The following is a 14978-nucleotide window of genomic DNA, read 5'->3' as shown; positions in this document are numbered from 1 at the left end:
GTTGCATCGTGACCCTTGGTGGATTTGCCAGTCCTTGAAGCCCCCTCTGTGACTAACACAGCCTGCATGGCTTATGGGTGTAGAACTCCTGGGGACGATTGGGAAGAGAGAGGCTGAGAAGCAAGTTCCATCCGTCCCCAGCACCAGTTGGGAACCTCCAAGATCATTCAAAGCCCTTCATGGTTTCAGGAGCAAAGGCTACCTTGATCACGTGGGTCAGCATTTGCTTCTTATCCAGCTCAGCTTCTGCCCCGCAGGTCTTCCCAGTGCTGCAGAACTCTGTCAGGGAGCAACAGTTGTGTTGATGGCCAGGCTCTAGATTACTGTAGCAATCCTCTTGTGCACGGGGGGTGGGGGGGAGCATTACCTCCCGTACGGGTGGATTTGTGTTCCATGACAACTGTCAGCACTGCCCCACACAGAAAGGCTGTGTCAAAACAACTGGCTGGGTCAGCCTCCATTGTTGCCGCCAGTCAAGACAGCCACAGCATTGTCCCACAGGAGGCAGAGCTCAGCCTAGCTCAAAAACTGCCCTTTGCATCATCTAGTACAGCAAGGAAGACAGGCACAAGCCTCTTCACTCCAGAAAGTCATAGACTCCAAGGCCAGAAGGAACCATTGTGATCATCTAGTCTGGCCTCCTGGATAGCACTAGCCAAAGAAAGCCCCCCAAACAATCCCTAGAGCAGATCTTTTAGAACAATATCCAATCTTGATTTAAAAATGGTCAGTGATGGAGAGTCCACCATGACCCTGGGGAAATTGTTCCAATGGTTAATTATTCACCGTTAAAAATGTACACCTTATTCCAGTCCGAATTTGTCTAGCTTCAACTTCCAGCCATTGGATCGTATTAGGCCTTTTTCTGCCTATTTTTAATTATTTGTTCCCCATGTTGATACTTCTAGGCTGTGATCAAGTCATCCCTTAACCTTCTCTTTGTTAAGATGAATCTATTGAGCTCTTTGCCTCGGTTTCCTTTCCAGGTAACACCCAAGAGAGTTCTGTGGGCTGGTGCTATGTCTGCCCTGCTCTGTGTCGGGGCATAACAGAGAAGCTGGAGAGTGCTGCAGCATGAAGAGGCAGGAAGGTCTTCATGACACCAAATAGCCACTGCGAGGGGATTTAAGAGAGCATATAATCCAAGGTGACAGGTAGGACTCATCAGCAACCCCCCAGACCTTGTCAGAGGCAGTTACTGGGGTGCTAGGGGATAGAATGCCCCACATGTACTCTTAGGAACCATCACTGAGCACAGAACCAGAGATGGATGTGACAACATGGTTGTGAAGGTGACACACACCAAACCAGGTGACTTCGAATTAGCTGGTGACACCCATAACCAGTTACAAAATCAGGGCATTAGTCAGAGTGTGAGCAGGACCGTTCAATTCTCTGTTTCCCCATCTGAGGCTAATAGTCTTTACCAACCTTGCAGGGATGCTGGGACGGAGGCTCACAAACTTCGGGCCTGCCCCACACTGAAATCAATGAGAGTCTGGCCAATGGGCCATGGATCAGGCTCTTAATGTTTGTGAAGCTCTTTCAAAACCTTGCACAGGAAGTTGCTATTTCAATGCAAACGTTGCTGGATTGTTGCAATATTTTATAGCCTACATCAACTCGCGTGTGGCCAGCAGTATTTGAAGACCAGAACATTTCAGTATGACACACCATAAACTGGGGGGAGGGAGGGAGTTGCAATAAGGTACAAGAATGCATTTCTTACCTGTAGGAGGCAGCACCGCCCTACACTGCCTTTTCTAGTGTCCCATACAGTTTATGCACAAGCAGATGCACCATTAGTCTTCATACAACTAGATCAGGGATTCTCAAACTTTATTGCACTGCAACCCCCTTCTGACAACAACAATTACTACATGACCCCCAGAAGGGGGGAACCAAAGCCTGAGACCGCCCGAGCCCCGCCGCCCCAGGTGTGGGGGCAAAGCCAAAGCCCAAGGGCTTCAGACCTAGGTATGGGGCCTGTAACCTGAGCTTAGCCACCCAGGGCTGAAGCCCTCGGCTCCGGTCGATGGGGCTCAGGCTTTGGCCCCAGGCCACAGCAAGTCTAACGCCAGCCCTGGTGACCCCATTAAAACGGGGTCACAACTCACTTTGGGGTCCCGACCCATAGTTTGAGAAACGCTGAACTAGATAAAAGGTGCCAGTCTCTAGCCCGACCACAAAGTTCCCAATTTAAATATCAGCCTGATGAGGGCAGGAGGGAACAGCATGTTAAGGGCGAGGCAAGAGAGATTTTAAGGCTCTATCTAGCCCACCAGTCATGGAGATTTGTAAGGTGGTCAGATATCCCGGTGGGGAGAGTGGGCTGGATGGAAGATAGATCTGTTCAGAGATAGGGCTCCAGGCTGAAGGCTGAGTCCCTAGAGCAATGCATTCATTAACAGCCCCCACTGTCCCGAACGCGACACTAAAAATGGCCTGACGTAACACCGCTAAAGGGATTGTAAGCAAACAAAACCCAAGCACTCATTTCTGCTGGACATCCTGGACAGCCATTTCCGCTCTCCCCCGGGAGAGACACACATAGCTGGAGAAGTAGGAGGATATTAAGCCCCTGGATAACAGAGTGGATTAATGCCAACAAAGTGCAGGCAAGAGGTACAGATATATCTGACTTTGAGGGAAAAGAATAAAATACAGGGATTCTTATTGATCTGCCTGGGGCTTTATAAGCTGTGCCTGTCACACAGTCCTTCCCCGTGCATGGCCTGTGGGCACCTGTACAAAATGCAGCACACACAGTGGAACAGATCCCTTCACCCAGCCCTGGAGCTCATGACAATCTTCGCATCCACACCCCCATTCCCACCCCACAGGCAGAACCAGCCGGCCCAGTCCCAACCATACTCCTGGAGCAGCAGGTGGCTTCTTGGTGTTCAGGGGCTCGGTCCCACCAGGGAGAGGTTGAAACACGGGGGTCATGATAAGTGCGGCCCCTTGGATGTTGGGCGAAATACCAGCCATGGCTGAAGAACACTGTGAGTGCCTCCAGTTCTCCTGTGCAACAGGAAACCTCCAGCCATCCTCAGCCCTAATTCTCTATCTAGTCCCCCACACACCGCTTCTGGACATGCTGGCCTCAGTGGAGCGGCCCTGATTTACATTACCTGAGCACGCCCCACCTATGAGCAAAGGCATTTGGAGTGGGCGAGGGAACACGCCTTGAGTCTAGGCCACTGCAGCCAGAGGCCCTACAACCAAATGGTTTTGCAGGCAGACCATGCATTGTTGGCACTGCCCCTGAAATCCTGACTGAATACACAGGGCTGATAGAGGGACTACGTCTGGAAAGGATTACCGTGCCTGGACTCCAGGGGTGAGAGTGTGTGCACGAGGAGGGAGGCATTCCTTCAGCTCAGGGATCCAGTGGGGGTCCCTCTTCAATCTCCCCAGGAAGCAGAGTCACTTCTAGAAGCTCTCTATTTGCAACGGTGACCTAACCATGCACAGTGTATTCTGCCTGTATTGGGTGTATCCAATGGCTCTAGCAATGTACGGCCATTGGAAAGGCCATCTTGCAGGTGGGATATACCCCTGAGAGCCTGACCCCTTGTGGTAATTTAAGATCCTATGCCATGACATTTGGCACAAGCGCAGGGGGTTTTAGCTCCAGTGCCGGCCAAATTCCAACTTGGGCAATTACATTCCGCCTCTCTACACTCCTCTGGCCTTTCAGTTGGATATGGCATTCTGCCTGTCTGTTCCAAATTGCCGCGCAGTGTTGCTGTATGCTGTCAAACAGCAGTTGCATTTCACCCCAGAGGTGGCTGCATGTCAGATCTGTACAAAGTGATTTTCTCTATCGTTTGTACAAGCAATCAGTAAAGTGCTTTGGGATGCCATATGATGAAAGGCACAAGATCATTCTGCTTAACAAAGGTTTCCGGTGGAGCAGATGAACCGATGACATGCTACCCCTTCTAAAAGAAATAAAATGATGGGGTATCGTTGTCGCTGGACGCCTGTGACTTCAGCAGTGCCGCAAACGTATAGGGACTTGCCACGTACATAAAGAAATGACACAGCCTTATGCCATGTAGCTGTGCCCTGCTTCCCTGTGCCAAGTCCCTGCAGCCATGCCTCCATCTTCAAACGCAGGCACCTCCAACAGTGCCACTCCCTCGCAGCACTCAGCATTGGCCTAGCCTCTGTATGTCCAGCCGCCCAGCTAGCCGCCCCTCTCTGCATCCGGCCCTCCATCCAGCAGAGCTGCCCCACACATTTATCGAGCAGTGTCCACCGTGTCAGCAGGTCACATTCAAAGTAGTGCTCCTGCACTCACACTCACGGAGCAGTTTCTCTGCACACACACCAAGCCTTGCTACATATCATATCAGCTGATGTATACATCATCTTTCACAAACGTTAGGTGCTTTACAGAATCAAAGCCCAAGTTCATTAATATAGGAACCACTTCATCCATCATCAACATGCAGCCACCTCTGGGGCAGAAGGCAGCAGTCACTTCAAAGGCACCAAATTCAGTTCAGCAGCACTCCATACAAGAAACTAATTAAACGGTGCTAACTGACTTTTATGCCGAGGGGATATTGGGAGCCAGAAAGTAGTCACCCAAGATGGAGTTTGGCCAGGGCAGCCAGGTTAGCACACTTACAAAAACTGCTACAGTCTTGGACCTTTACTGGCCACGAGTGATCTGGACCGCAGTCTCATGTTTCAGCCAAAAGAGGGCATTGCCAGCAGCTCAGTGCCCCTTAATACCGTGCTAAGGCATTGCTCATGACCAACCCACTTGGTTTCCCAGCCCAGCACTGACCATACCAGATGTTGTTTATCAGTGAGATCTCACAAGACCACATGCAGTCCCTGGGGATATGGCCATGGAGAAATAAGCCCTACACACCTCTAGCAACACTACATCTAAGAACACCTGAGTTACCAAACTGGATCAGAACACAGTCCATCTAGTCCAGTATCCCATCTCCAACCGTGGCCAACACCAGATGCTGCACCCCCTACCTCATCCAGCAGCGCCCTCTGTGTATACACCCAGCACAGATCTGTAGACATATCTTGTTCACACACATAAATACAGCAGCGCCACCACCGGGAACACCGTCTTAGCCAAAGAGTGAGAATTGTAGGGCTCTAAAGAACTGGGATCCTCAGGGATAATTTCAGGAGGCAAGGAACTTAAGAAATCCCATTTTCTTAAAATCTCATTGGACTGTCACATGAGAGACCCAGAGCAGGTATAAATCCACCACCTGTGTTGGCAAAGCTCACTCCGATCCCAGCCAAGAAACCCCTCTGAAACCCACACCATATACTACTTCTGATTTCCCATTTCCACAACTCACAGCTGGTTACTGAAATTCCGTGAACTCTTCACAGCCAACATTTTCCTCCCTTTTCCTGGCCCACGATTACCCACGATTGCCACTGGTCAGATGTTTGTTCTGTGGATGCCATGTGGCTGGTGGGGAATGACAGACTGGCATTGCAAACCCAAAGCAAGGCTCCTCCAGGTTAGACCAGAGCTACCCACCAGCCCAATAACATGTGGGATCTAACTTCGGGCCACTGACTCAATGACAGCAAGATTAGGCCCTGACACCAGTGTCCTGAGAGAGAGCACTCTAGCAGAACATGCCAAAAAATCAAACCTGCCCACGCTGGCGCTTGTCTGCCTGCACCCTGGCACCTGTGCTCTTGTGTGCGTCTCCACATGGCCGATCACGATTTCCAGAGGGAGCTGGGACACAGATAATTCTGCAGGAAAATGGACCGTCTTGAATCTTTCTGTTGTCTCCGTCATCTCGATGCCAACCACACAACGCAGACTTGAGTAGCGAGGGGCATGAGGCATGTGTCAGCAGTTTAGCTGATGGAAACAGTGCTCATTTGTGGGGTGAGGAAGGGTTAAAAGGGATCCATGACTGTGACTCGTCTTTTAAACTCTCAGACTGGAGCTCCCAAATCAACACAAACATCCATAAAACTCTGCCCTGATCCCTGAACAAGTAATACCTAAGAGCTCTGGCTAGCCCAGGTAGCTAGTCCACAAATACAGTTGCAACCACAGCTCCAGTCAAAGGCCCTGCATTCACAGCTGTCCCCCAACCTCCCATCCACCCTCATAACTGCAGCAAGAACCTTCCTTTGGGGCTGTAAATTGGCAGACTTGTTCTTAAACCGGATTGAAATTTGTTTGCTAAGTCTGAAGGAAATCTGATAAAGGCCAAGATCTTCAGAAGTGACTCACAACATTCAGGGTCTCTGTTTTGGGGGGCCCAGCTTGAGGCACCTCAGAGGGACTTGCTTTTTCAGAGGGCTCAGTGTTTTCTGAACTGAGGCCACCTTTTAATATGTTGCAAACTGGGCATGTCAAAAACAGAGACTGAAAATTGTGCGTCAGTTTTTTAAATCTTGTTCAAAATGCCAGAAGTGAAATGTGCATAATCACAATTTGACCCCATCACAGAATCCCCAGTGAATTTTGTCCATAATAATATATCTACATCATGCTCCATCCTTATGTCTCCAAACACTCTACAAAAAGTTTGTGAACTAACTCTCAGAACATGCCTGCAAGGTATTATGAACCTGGGGAAACCGAGGCATAGAATAGTAATGAGATTGGAACAAAGCATTCAGTCAGTCTGTTGCAAAGCTAGGAATAAAAGTCATTTCTGTGCCGAAGGATTAGCTTACCAAGGCAAAGGTGGAGAGAGCCCAGAACTGGAACTCAGGAAAGCTGCTTTTTGTTCCCACCTCTGCCACTGACCTGCTGGGCGATCCAGGGCAAGTCATCTGTCTTTCCCCTCCCTCCCTCTGTCTGTCTTGTCTGTTTAGCATGTAAACTCTTGGGGGCAGGGACTGTCTCTCACTATGTGTTTGTACAGCTCCTAGCACAACGGAGTCCTGAACTTAGCTGGGGCCTCCAGGTACTACTGTAATACACATAACTAATGCATACCCAAACCAGTATGCACTATCAGCAGTCCAGTAGATTAGCAGAGAGGTGTTTGCAGGGAGTGAAAACTTGCTTTAAAGACTGACTGAAAAGGAAAAAAGATCCACATTGGCCCAATTGCCCTACAGAAATATAACAAGGGATGAAATACAGGGCCTGACAGTACAAAGAGTGAAGGGTAAGAGAACCAAGACACTGATATCAAGTGCCAGGGGACTGCTATTATTACCCCTGGCCAAAGGGTTATCAGAAATTAGGAGACAGTTATCAGGCACAAGCAGAAGGTAGATTAGGACATTGCCAACAGTGGGCATGTGGTGAGTCACAACTAACACACACACTGAATTTGTTTACTGCCATTGCGTCCTCCATGTCTTCCCCTCTCTCACCTGTTTTGTCCACCTGGAGTGCTCTAGTGTGAGCTCTTTGGGGCAGGCAACACCTGTAACAAACCAAAATCACTCCAGTTCCTGCCACTGAAACAGACAACCGTGATGATGGTGACTGAACACTGATAGCAAATCCAGCTGTCCTACAGGCTATGTTTACACACCCATGTATGAGACACACAGCCACTGTGAAACAGCCTTGCCACCCAGATGCAAAACTGAACACAACTGAACCACTCACCGGGAGGGTCTGGCGCATTGTGTTATCCTAGCACAATGGAGCTTTAGGAGCCTGGCTGAAAGGTACTATTGCTTATACTTAGCATCTCTATGGCATCTTCCTTCCAAGGAATGCCAAGTGCATTGTAGATATTAACCACTTGAGAAGGATGGTTCAGTGGTTAGGGTCTGACCCAGGACGTGGGGAGAAATTCCCTGTTCTGCCGCAGACTTCCTGGTTGACTTTGGGCAGGTCACTTAACCTCTTTATGTCTCAGCTCCCCAGCAGTACAATGGGGATACTAGCACTGCCCTGCCGCACAGGGGTGTGGTGACAAATACCATACAGCTCGTGAACCACCTCACAGATTCAAGAGCACCAGGCTACAAGAGCTAAGTATTATTAATTCAACTTTAAGATACAAGCAGGTTTTTTTATCCCCATTCTACAGGTAGGGTAAATGGAGACACAGAGAAGTTAAGTGAATTGCCCACACAGGCACAATCGGGACTAGAACTCAGGACACCTGATGCCCAGGCCTCTGCTCTGCTTTCTCACTTTCCTACATATCGACACCAGCATGCTAGTCCCATGAGATCAGGGATCTAGGCTAAGCAGCCTAGTTAATAGTCAAGGCCACCAGGAGCTGCTCTGAGCTTGTTACACTATCAACACACAATACAAATAGGATGACATCCCTTGCTATGCTGCATTGGGGGAGGGAACCAGTCTTCCTCTCCTATTCCCTGCCTCTCCTCTATAGGAAGATCTGTGCCCTCCCCCACCACAACTTCTCCTGCAGGAGGGAGGGGAAGAAAGAGGCCACGCTGAGTCGCTTAATGCCCTCTCCCCTCTGAGAAGTTGCATTAAATCTCCGTGGGGATGGCTGAACTTCTTCTAAAACTCAGAAAATTGCATCACTGATTTCACCCTCATTCATTGAGTCTCCATCCTGGTAAAGAGTGGGGAGCTCCTAACCAACTCTCACCCAATCCCTGCACATGCTGGTCTGTCTGTCTGTCTGTTTGGAGGCCAAGATCGCCTTTTGGATCAATTTCCCCTCTTGCCCCCATTTTCATCCCGTGGCCACACATCCTGTCCCCACCTCAGGAGGAGACGGTGCCACCCTGTATTCCTTCATAATGGCCAGCGCCATGACAACAGCCATTAAAGATGGCCACCTTCCAAGCTCAGCTAGATCTACTGTAGCCACTGGGACAAATGGCACAAGGGAATATGAGCAGCACCTCCTCGAGAGGTGCAGCAGAGGGCGCTCTCCACCTGCCTCATCCTGCTCCCCCAAGCCTTTTGGGACTGACTCCTCCCAGGCCAAGAACCACCAATGCCTCCTGGATTGAACCTTCTAGGTGCCTTTGTTGTGCCATCCTCCTGCGAAGAGCAGCCGTGGGGTGCCTGGCATGGAACTAGCAATATCGGCAAAACTGTGCACAGAGATAGCGGAACTACCCAATCTAACCAAGTGGGGTTACTGGGGTCTCTGAATGCCTGTGTCTAGTGATGTCCAGGTGAGTCTGAGAATGGCCTCAAGTCCATCTTGAAGGAAATCCAAAAAGAAAGCGAGACAGTAGACTCTGCACCCCATTTACCAGGGGTTGGGGGACAGGGGAAATCCTGACCTGGGATTACAGCTGGAGGGATACTGTTCACTTCACAATTCATCAGAGAAATGTCACCATATTTGGGGGATGAGTTGCTAGACAAATATTGGTTTCATTATTCTCCCACCTGAAAGAGTTGGGTAAAGAATGCACGGGACCATGCTTGAATTTTGCAACATTTTTCAAATCAAATATTCCTGACTCCTTTGCGTCCTGTGTTCTCTCCCGAGACTCCTTTAGTACCGTGTAGATATCTCACCGATACCCTGTGTGCACCTGATGCAAGATTACTTTAGAAGGGGGATCTTTATAAATACCTTAGGCATGAGCCGGCAAAGAACATCGTGGCCTGGGACTCTTTTACAAGTGGGGAAACGATATCACGGTGTCAGATGCCATGGAACGCTCAGATCTGGAGCCCAGGTAGAACGGAGCACAGTAATGGGCAGCAATGAATATGGAGCTCTCTGAGAGGAAGCCATTTGCATTACATTGTCTTTGTGCCTCCTTGCATAAACATGCCATATGTCTTAGGTCTGATGGCTCTGCTATCATATCCAACATACTCCAAATGCACCTTGTTCATTCCTTTTCCTCTCAGCCACCAAAAGACATCTTGGGCCAGATCCCCTCCTGGTGTAAATCAGCATCACTTCCTTATCTTCAGTGAGCTACATCAATTTCCACTAACCAAGGATCTGGCTCTTACGTACCTTGCCAGATCTTTAGCTGATGTAAATCAGCATCGCACTATTGACATCAGTAGAGTTACACCAGTTTAATCAGCAGAGGATCTGGCCCGATACAGATATTAACTGTGCTTTATAAAATGACTGCATTTTGCAATCAGGGGATAAAATGTACTGCTAAAAGTCCAATTTTCATTGCAAGAATAATGCTCTTTCACAGCGGAGCCATGGACAGTCCAGGTTTGTACATCAGATAGTTTAGAGCAATGGTTCTCAACCAGGGGTACATGTACCCCGGAGGGTATGCAAAGGTCTTCCAGGGGGTACATCAACTCATCTAGATATTTGCCTAGTTTTACAACAGGCTATAGAAAAAGCACTAGCAAAATCAGTACAAACTAAAATTTCATACAATGACTTGTTTATACTGCTCTATACGCTCAAATGTAAGTACAAAATTTATATTCCAATTGATTTATATTATGTGGTAAAAATGAGAAAGTCAGCAATTTTTCAGTATGGTGTGCTGTGACACTTTGGTGTTTTTATGTCTGATTTTCATAAGGAAATAGTTTTTAAATGAGGTGAAACCTCGGGGTATGCAAGACAAATCAGACTGCTGAAAGGGGTACAGTTGTCTGGAAAGGTTGAGAGTCACTGGTTTAGAGGCAGGTACACAGATTGCAAATGGCCCAAGTGTGAATTAAATAAGACTTTTACCCTACTAGGAAAAAAATATGGATAATCAGGGAAAGCAACAAAAGATGAAGGCAGCAAAAACAAAATAACAACCCACAAAGAGAGTAGATCTTGAAAAGCAGCAGGGATCTGGAGTCTTTGTCTATGTGTGGTTTTCTCCTGCCCTCTAGCTCTGATCTGAACAGATGTGCTTGATGCAGGAAGGGTGATTAACAAGCCGAATCCTTAGTCCAATTTGGGCTTAAAAATGTAATAGGGAGAGAGGGAGGGAGGATGTTGGGGGAGAGGAGTATTAGAGAGATTTGGGTCTCTAAGAAGGTTAAATCCCCACAAATAGCATTCAGCCTGTGGCAGTTCTAAAGCAGCAAAATTCCCTTTATTTAAACACTTGGGCTTAAAATATATATATATATAAGAAGATTTTGGAGAAATTATACTAAAATTTGTCCAGTTGTTTCCATGTCCGTCTGTACCGGTGTCTGCTTATGGAACGTCATGCCTGTCTTTCCATGATCACCTCTGTTTTCCTTTCTCTCTCCATTTCCACCAACCTCATCATGGGCTGTACCCCCACGCAGCCAGTCTGTCTGGGAGGCCAAATGGTTCCCCTTCTGATGAAACCCAGAATGAGAGGCATGAGGGTGGTAACCGGGGGCTCCCCAAGCTGACATCTTCTGTGATCTGGGCAATTGAGTTCCTCTGAGTTGATCCCAGGAGGGGAGGCCAAAGCAGCCATGTCCTGGTTTTCACTAACCCTAAACTGTGTCAAAGCAGCTGCAGGGACAGGTTGGGATTCGATTAGGAGAAACATTAAGTTAGAAAGGGATTTATTTCTAACAAAAAACAGCTTGGGAGGATTGTTAGGACCCTGGTGTGCTCCTGAGAGCAGGGCTCTTAATCCTAAAACCTTTGGCAAGCACTGGCAGGGAGTTTCCGGAGCAAGGTCTCCTGTGCAAGGGGGAGCTTTCTCCACAGCCTGGTGTGAGCTGTCAGAAAACACCCAGGCCACTGCCACTCGGCCCTCCCAACACAAAGGAGACGGCTGCACTTACTTGAAGAAGTCTTCCTTACAGTAGACGCTCCCGGCTCTGGAGAAGCACCTGTCCGCCAGCTGCATCTGGCAGTCTGCGCACTTGAGGCAGGAGCTGTGCCAATGTCTGTCGAGGACTTTCAGGATGAATTTATCCAGGATGTGCTGGTTGCAGCCGGCGCACTGGGGAATCTCTGACGAGGCAGCAGTTGGGGGGGAGGGGAGAGAGAGAGGAGAAGAGCAGGGTCAGTGAGGACAGCCCCATTTGGAGAAAGGAAAAGGCGCGAGAGAGCCTCGGAGGCCTGTATCTCCCTGCTCCGTGGGAAGAGAGGGAGCCAGTCACCGAGTTAGAGATTTGCGTTCAGGGAGCTAGGCCCACCTGGTGTCCCAGTCCCTTCGGGGTGCAAACACTGTGTGCTCACCCAGCCCCCTGCTCTCCCATCGCTCCAGCTCTACACACGCCTGTGCTGAACAGTGTTACACCTCAGCAGTGCCTCGAGACCCCAGCCGGGATGGGGGCCCCACTGTGCTAAGCTCTGCACAGATATAGCGGGAGATATCCCTTCAGTGGCTTCTGCTCCCCTTCCTTGTCCAGGCTGTTCGCCTCATCCACCCCCTCAAGGCCCTGAGCAGCTTCACCCTGCCTCGCTTCAGCTCTCATGCCTTCCTGCCCCCTCTCCGTAGTCTCTCCCCTTGCCTCCTCCCCGCACTCTTGGCTTCCAGCCTTCTCTCACGCTGCCCCCCGTCCTTGGGGCAGCTTCCCGTGCACCAACTGCCCCTTCCCTTCCTCAAAGGCCCCCTTAAAACTCCCTGCCTTCAGCCTCCCCAGACCAGCCTCGCTGACCACGTCCCCCTGCCGCCCCCAGAGACAGCACAGCCACCACAAGGCTTGCTTCGTACCGGACGGGCACCTCTAGGCTCTAACGTCTTTGGGGTGGGGCTCTATTGCTTTTGCCCAGTGCCAGGGACACCTGTGGCATGAGATGAACAAGGCCGCCTACTCTGGTGCTCCCCTACATGCCTCATCCCTGGTGGGGAATGGGCATGTCGCAAGTTTCCCCTCCCAGAGGTCCCGTCGGGGGTCCCCCTCCCAGGCCCATCCCAATGGAAGAGTCTGGGCTGTAATCCCATGGCTCTCCAGGGCAGCGCTGGTGGCATAGAAGTGCTCGGCAGAAGCAATTTGCTGTGCTCTGCCACCCATTGGCATCAGAGCCATGGCAGGAACCAGGTGCTCCCCAATGCCTTCCTGCTCCTGGGGGTGTGGGGGGCTACTTGGCTGTGTGGAGGGGGTCATTACAAACCCTGTCTTCAGGAACAAGCTCCTGTTTGTGAGGCACAGTTATTGTGAGAGTCCAACCAGCACCCCATTACCCGCCCCCTCACATACTGACATCCTGGCCTAGCTCTCCCACGGCAGTGAGTGGGAGAGGCTCTGGCAATATCTGTGGGGCATGAGCCCCCTCCACTCGCAGAAGTAGGCAGGTGTAGACTGTCAGCTGTGTGGGGAGGAGCGACACCCTAAAATATTCTTTACACTAAAGAAGGTCTTCCTAAAAAGTGGTTGTGGGGGCTCAAAGCTGAGCTCCCGACCATCCACTCCCACTAGCAATTCCCCAGCATGTTGTGCGAGAGGAGCAGCCACCCCCATGCCCTGGCGTAATTCCAGCCTGGCAAAGAACACCCGGCTGCCTACATTCCCTGGCAGTTACGGGCTCTGTGTGAATCACTCTGTATTGAGTTTAACATAAAAGCCTAGGTCAGGTGACACGTACTTAGCGCACACACAAACTCTACCTGAGGAGAACATTACTGAGGTCGTAAAGTCCCACACACAGTCCGTGCCCCGCCCCACCCTCCGCCCCCGTTTCTTCCTGGCCCGAACTGGCCTCTGGTCACCCACACACCCACGTTCCCTGTCCCCACTGGCTCCCCATCTACAGTACTTCCCCTGCCAGGTCTGGCTCTTGTCCCCTCTACATTCAGTTCAAGCAGCTTCCTCCCGCACCACGCCTGAGCCCTGGAGGGGAAGCAGTGAGGGCACATGAAGCGACAGGCTTCCTGCTTTCAGTTCAGGTGCCCAGCCCCACCACCGCTTGGCCTGAAGCACCCATGAACTGCAATTGCTGGCAAAGTCCCACTGTGGACAAAGTCTCTGGGGAATTAAGCTGAGAATTCCTCACAAGTCTCTACTGAGCATGTGCAAACTGCAGTTTTTCAGAGGCTGGAAACTTGGGTGGCCAAATTTAGATGGTTTTCACGAAGATGACAAACCGCTGCCCTCCCCCTCCAAACTGCAAGTCCCTGATCCAATGCACGAGAGCACTAGAGCTTTGCAAAGAAGAAAGGTCACCAGGATTTTTTAACATGAGCAAAACAACATATTTCATTTCCCCTAGCCTTGTTCTCTGAAACCGTTGAGCCATTTTGGCTCAAATTTTCCAGAACAATTCAGCCTGAGGCAGACACCCAGCATGGAACATTTCAACCTAAAAACCAGTCAAAGTCTGGCAAATTGATAAGCAACTGAAAACCGAGTCTTTTTAATGGGAGGTGTCAGGCAACTTTAGTAATAGGTGGTGCTACCAGTCCCTGCCTATGATACAATGGATTGTGAAGAGTAGGGACAAGGCAGGGTACAGGTAATACCTCAAAACAAAAGAATCTGTAAGGATTCAGCAGAGAGCACATAAGTGCTAATATAACCACCCAGACATGGTCTTGGTGTTTAGCATGACTAAGAGCATGAGCCTCTACAGCTTTAGTTAAAGGAGTAACTCCTCTAGTCAGCAGCTATATAAGGTTCTTATCCTCTTATATGGACCAGCTACTAGAAGGTAACAAAGACATGCAGTTTGCTCGGGTGGAGTATACTAACAGATGATGATTCCAAACCAATCAGCAGGGTATCTAATGGAGTATGCAAACAGAGAGAGAGAGAGAAAAGCGACAGCAAAGAAGAGTGACATCAGTACAGAGCTTACACATCAAGATCATGGGGCTCGTTACTGCCAGTAGAAGCAAGATTGGATGGTATACCCAGGTATTTAGCTTAGGGTTGTCGAGTCTCCAGGAATCAAAGATTAATCGTTAAAGATTATGTCGTGTGATGAAACATCCAGGGATACATCCAACCAAAATTGGCAACCTTAATTTGGCTCGAAGGGAGGCACTGTCTATAGCCATGCAAAAATTCTCCTGTGCTACACAGATCTGCATGGCAATCCAAGAGCAGACATCAAATCAGAGCACACATGCTGCATGTAGTTTGTACATTCTCGCATTCCCTGCAGTGTCAATGGGCTATGGTGTAGCTCCTTCACTTTCTGACCTAAATTGTTGCATGGTGTTCCTGGGCTCTGTTAAATGGC

General features: G+C 49.7%; 1 protein-coding gene across 1 annotated transcript in view; it reads right to left on the bottom strand.

Moving 5' to 3' along the window:
* LHX4 (LIM homeobox 4) overlaps window positions 1-14978 on the bottom strand; it is a gene marked incomplete at both ends in the record, with an annotated part of 59005 nt that overhangs the window by 23569 nt on the left and 20458 nt on the right. The window contains one exon of the mRNA XM_084635824.1: window positions 11633-11804. Within this exon, the coding sequence (XP_084491950.1) occupies window positions 11633-11804 (172 nt within the window). The remainder of the gene's footprint in view (window positions 1-11632; window positions 11805-14978) is intronic.

This window comes from Lepidochelys olivacea (assembly GCF_965140295.1).
Source record: "Lepidochelys olivacea isolate rLepOli2 genome assembly, chromosome: 8".
NCBI lineage: Eukaryota > Metazoa > Chordata > Testudines > Cheloniidae > Lepidochelys > Lepidochelys olivacea.
This window is presented reverse-complemented; position numbering and strand designations above follow the sequence as displayed.